General features: G+C 48.0%; 1 protein-coding gene across 1 annotated transcript; it reads left to right on the top strand.

The window, feature by feature from the left end:
- Positions 1 to 219: 219 nt before the first annotated feature.
- On the top strand, positions 220 to 3,884 carry artn (artemin; the record flags this gene model as incomplete). The annotated part of the gene is made up of 3 exons (XM_084443895.1): positions 220 to 255; positions 1,476 to 1,659; positions 3,475 to 3,884. 3 exons carry the CDS (start codon positions 220 to 222, stop codon positions 3,882 to 3,884), a joined length of 630 nt encoding a protein of 209 aa, XP_084300021.1.
- Between the last annotated feature and the right edge of the window lie 872 nt (positions 3,885 to 4,756).

Genomic DNA, 4,756 nt, shown 5'->3' with positions numbered 1-4,756 from the left:
AATATCCTCCGTGCAAGTGACAAATGTTATTAAAGGACGAGCGAGACTTGCTGGCTGCAAGGCAAGAGCTATCAGTATTCTGCTGTAATGCGTCACCGCGTGAACCTAAACCTACCAGGTATTTTAAAAGGTGACGTTGCCAACTTTGAACAAGAAGATTACAAACAGAGCCTGTTTCTCTCCTTTGTTTCAGATGGAAAAATGTGGTGGAGGCAGGAAATGTCAAGTACCCGATATCACCTGAGAAACTGGAAGGTGAGCGTCTGCTACTGTGTCAAACTTGGCCCAGCGGTATATAACACACATATGTTTGAGTTTAGTCTGCCCAACCTGTATGAAACCATTTACACCGCCGGTATCACCTCAATGAAAGGAAACAGGCCAATAGGTTGACTGGCTGGCAGCCTCTTTTAACCTCAGCAGATGCGTATATGTTTCAGTCTTGTCAGTTTCCACAGCGTGGCTCACCTGATCTGGGCCGTTGTTCTGGCCTGGCAGATGCTGAAGAGAGACTCATTTTATAAGTGCCCTTAAAATATTAACCCGGTCCAGGCCCTGGACAAGTGTCAGGTGTCAATTAAGTAATTAAAGAGGAGGTGGAGGTGTTGGCCATAACTATCCCAGAGGACTGCGAGAGAACTGGCCTTTTGGACCCAGGCCAGCGACTGTTTCCATGTCAGGGGGCTGATGGGACAACAGGGATTGGATTACTCAGGACAGCTTGGAGTCCAACAACCTACAGGAGGGATTATGTAACACAGGATCAAATCAAATGCTAATCGACGTAGGGCAGGTTTAGACAGGGACCGCCGTGCAGACGACGGAACCCAGGAGACAGACATGTTTAGTGAAACCACTTTAGCCTGAGGAACCAGCTCTATTTACCTTTCCTGTATTGAATGTACGTTACCACTGGCTGTGTGTACATCTGTCATGTGATACATTTTCAGCTACTGTCTTTGTTCAGTCTTGGTTCTGATATAGTAATGTGTTTACCTATATGTTCACAGATGTTCCACTTTTAACCACTGGTTGCTGCCGGTGTTATTAATCCAGACTAGTTATATGTTTGGCAACATTGGTGATACCCGCGCATCACGGTTTCAGAAAAACAGGAAGACAGCTGTCGAACGAAAACTATTTTAGTTTTAAAATGTTCTCCGCTTACTACAGCAGCTTGTCACCCAGTGATAGGCCCACTGTTATGCAACTAATGTAACCTCAGCGAATGGGACACGTCTTGCAGACACATATGCGTTGGCGTTTTGTCGTGACCCGTATGCACTGGGGATGTGCGCACATCTTGGTCGCAGAACCTGCGTGATGTCAGTGTGACGTAGTCTGATAATTCACCTATTTTGTCTGATTTCTGAAACTCATCCCTCTCATACTCCTGAATGTCCCTGTATTTATGAATGGTTGCGTTGACTCGACAGTGAGCACTGTGGTAAGACGTTGCTTTGTGCTGCTGTCAGATGATGCTGTGGCTGGTGGCGTCTCTCCTGACCCTGGTGGAAGGGGCGTTCTCTGAGGAGGAGACCAAAGAGGCCCCTCCGGACCTGCGTCAGGCCCAGGGCGGGGTCGCCTGGCACGTCACCAACTACCCCCGGGAGCTGGAGGAGGAGAGGAAGGTCCACACCTCGCGGCCCACCTTCTTCGGTTAGTATGGCTCCCTCTGAGTTCTCCCACAGCCCCTGGGCATGGTTACATGCTGGAATGCTGCTATCACACAACCCCAGACAAGGTCAAATACCGGATGTCGCTGTCACAAAAATTAATCACAAGAATCATTAGCTAGCAAGAGGACCCTCCACCAAGGGAAAACATGTAAGACAATCAGTGGCTCTGTTGTTTCTGCGTGGGAGCCTGCATGCTGCGCTGGGTTTTAATAGATGGAGAATCTTATTCATCCCTCAGTGTAACCATAACCAAATAAGTTTGCTCTCTCTGAAAACAAAGAGATATAAATCTGTGCGCTGGAGCCCTGATTGGTAGTGGTCATAAAACACTAGACCGTCACTCCCCTATGACTAATATAAGCTCTGGAAGCATGCCTGGTCGTATTCACCGCACAACATGGCCTTGGTCGGTGGAGCGTGGACTCCCACATGCTGGGGGATAAAAAAGAATCTGTCTAATGTACGACTCCCCATCCGTGTTCCTTCTGTGGCGTCCTGGGTGGATCTCCACTGACCTCTATTGATAATACAGAGGATCAACTAAGAAGTTGTTTCCAGTAAACCTAAATCAGATGTTTCAAATACCTTAGAGACAACTATTCTCAAAACATGCCTCAAAGGTATGCATTGTTTCATATAATTGCCTAGAACTGTTCAGCCAGATTTAGGGAAGCTCTGTGACTCTTCCGATGCAGGCAGGACTGTCAACCTCTCAGCGTTTACCTAAATCTGCTTGAATAGTTCTATAATTATAATGCGATTAATGCAAACCATTGTGGCATGTTTTAACATGGCAGCAGAATACTTGTCTCTCCTTTCACATGGCAACAATCCCTTTTTTTTTGCCTGGGGAACATTTTATTCACATTTCAAAATTAGTTTTGGATCACACGTAGTTTTCAAACAAGACATGAGCTGACAAGTGATGTGACTGTGTATACATCAGCTAGGGCACAGAAAAACCACTAGTACAAGAAAAATGAGCACATTAAGGAGTAGACCTGCAAAAGTACAGCAGGGCAAAGCCATTCACAGGTCAGAATGTTGAAATCACTCAAACGCCAACTGGCAAAGTGTTCACACTGATGTGCTTCAGCAAGCTTACCGAAGGTAAATCTTGTCTGAAATATTCCTGGTACGTAAACTCACAAAGCAACATTAACTCCTGTTGGCGTCGCGCCAACAGCGCCCCGTTCCCTGTGGTAATGACCCTGCATAGTGACAGTACACTTTACACCATTCAGCTGATAACCAGAGGAATTTCACTCCCGGTTTCAACACCCCATATCTGCTTTCAATTGAACCACACACACTCTGCTCTCCCCCGCAAGAACACACACCCTCGCAACAATTCTTATACCCACTACTCACCCTCACCTCACCCAACAGAGCGTGAACTAAACTGTGAGAAGCTAGTCACCTTACTCTCTAAAGGCCATCTCAGACATCTGGGATGAATATCTGAAGACTGGGAATGGTTTTGAATGTTTAAGTTGTTTTATGCGTGCACTCTTTTGTAACCGCTTGCCGAGTTCACAGGTTTACAGATGACTCACCTGACTCACCTCGGTAATAGAATCTGTGATTCAATGCCTGCAAGTCGCTCACGTGCAACGATGAATAAATCCAGAGAATCCTTTCTTCTCGTTATGTAATGATTGTTTCGTTGTGTTCTCACGCAAAACTTTGCACCCCAGAATCTTGTGGTACAAGTGATAATTTTGGACTAACATATTCCGTTGGTACAGAGCGGCCATTCACCTGTCCCTTCCGTCTGTCTTCCTGTTTCATGTAGAGGACACGTCTCTCTTGGAGGAGGGCGGGGCTTACCAAAGCAGGTGGCGGCGCTCTCCCCGGGACCCCGCCTCCCCCAGGCCCCCCAGGAGGAACCGCAAGAAGACCAAGAGCAGCCGGGACTGCCACATGGAGAAGAAGGAGATGCGCGTCAGGGACCTCGGCCTGGGCTTCGACTCTGACGAGATAGTGCTCTTCAAGTACTGCGTGGGCACGTGCCAGAGCGCCCGCAAGAACTACGACCTGGCCCTCAAGGCCCTGATGGACAACGGCAGCGTCTCCAGCAGGAAGGTGAGCTCCCACCCGTGCTGCAGGCCCACGCGCTACGAGACCGTGTCCTTCATGGACACACAGACCATCTGGCAGACTATTAAGTGGCTCTCCGCAGCCAATTGCAGCTGTGTGGGATGACAGGGGAAGAGGAAGTCGACCTGCGAACACAAACACACGCTCAGTCGCTCACAGAGGCTCTGGGATGGGAGAGATGTATGCCCTTGCTGTGGGGCTGAATGGCCAGTGGTTGGATCTAAGGTTGATTCTGACACGGGATCCACTGTGCAGTGCCCAGGGCAGTGACCTGTGCCAGGAGACAGTGTGGCTGTAGCTGTGAGGTAAAGATCCAGCCACCTATCCAGTCATGTAGGGCCGCCTTCACACGCAAAGGCCTAGCTGAGGCCCCTCGGCCAGGGCCCGGGAGGAAGACTGGAGCTCCTTGGAAGGGGCCAAGGCTGGGAGGAGCTGCCTCCTCGTGTTGTCAGGAGGACGGGCTGGAGAGAGAAATGCTGTTCCAGATAGCGGTGGACTTCAGTTGGCGTCTGCTCACCCACATCACATGACATGTGCCTTTACTGAAGCCGAACAGAGGAAATATGACAAAACGCCCTTCTCTTACTAGACAGCATGCGACGATCTTTACTCTCCACCAAAAGATGGACATTGTGGGTTTCAGAGTAAAAAGACGACGAAAAGTTTGAAGACCAAATATTACGATGTGAAGAAATGTTCATAAGAACTTTAGTTTGGTTTGGAAGGCTCTGCATATACAAGACCAAATAACTGACATATATTGCATTTTATGTTTCCTTCCATGGCAGCTCATCAAAATATAAAATGGTCATGGCAAAGTAATTTTGAGCCAAAAGTAGTACATCTCTGTGTAATCTATATAATTTATGGTGGTCAGCTGGTTTTGGTAAACAACACCTACACTTAAGCGTAGTAGTTAGTTACATTGAATGCTTTCAGAATGACACGGCACAGCAATACCAAATGTCACCATTTCA

This window comes from Borostomias antarcticus, assembly GCF_949987555.1.
Source record: "Borostomias antarcticus genome assembly, chromosome: 10".
Taxonomy (NCBI): Eukaryota; Metazoa; Chordata; class Actinopteri; order Stomiiformes; family Stomiidae; genus Borostomias; species Borostomias antarcticus.
Note: the sequence above shows the minus strand (reverse complement) of the source record. Positions and strands in the feature narration are given on the sequence as shown.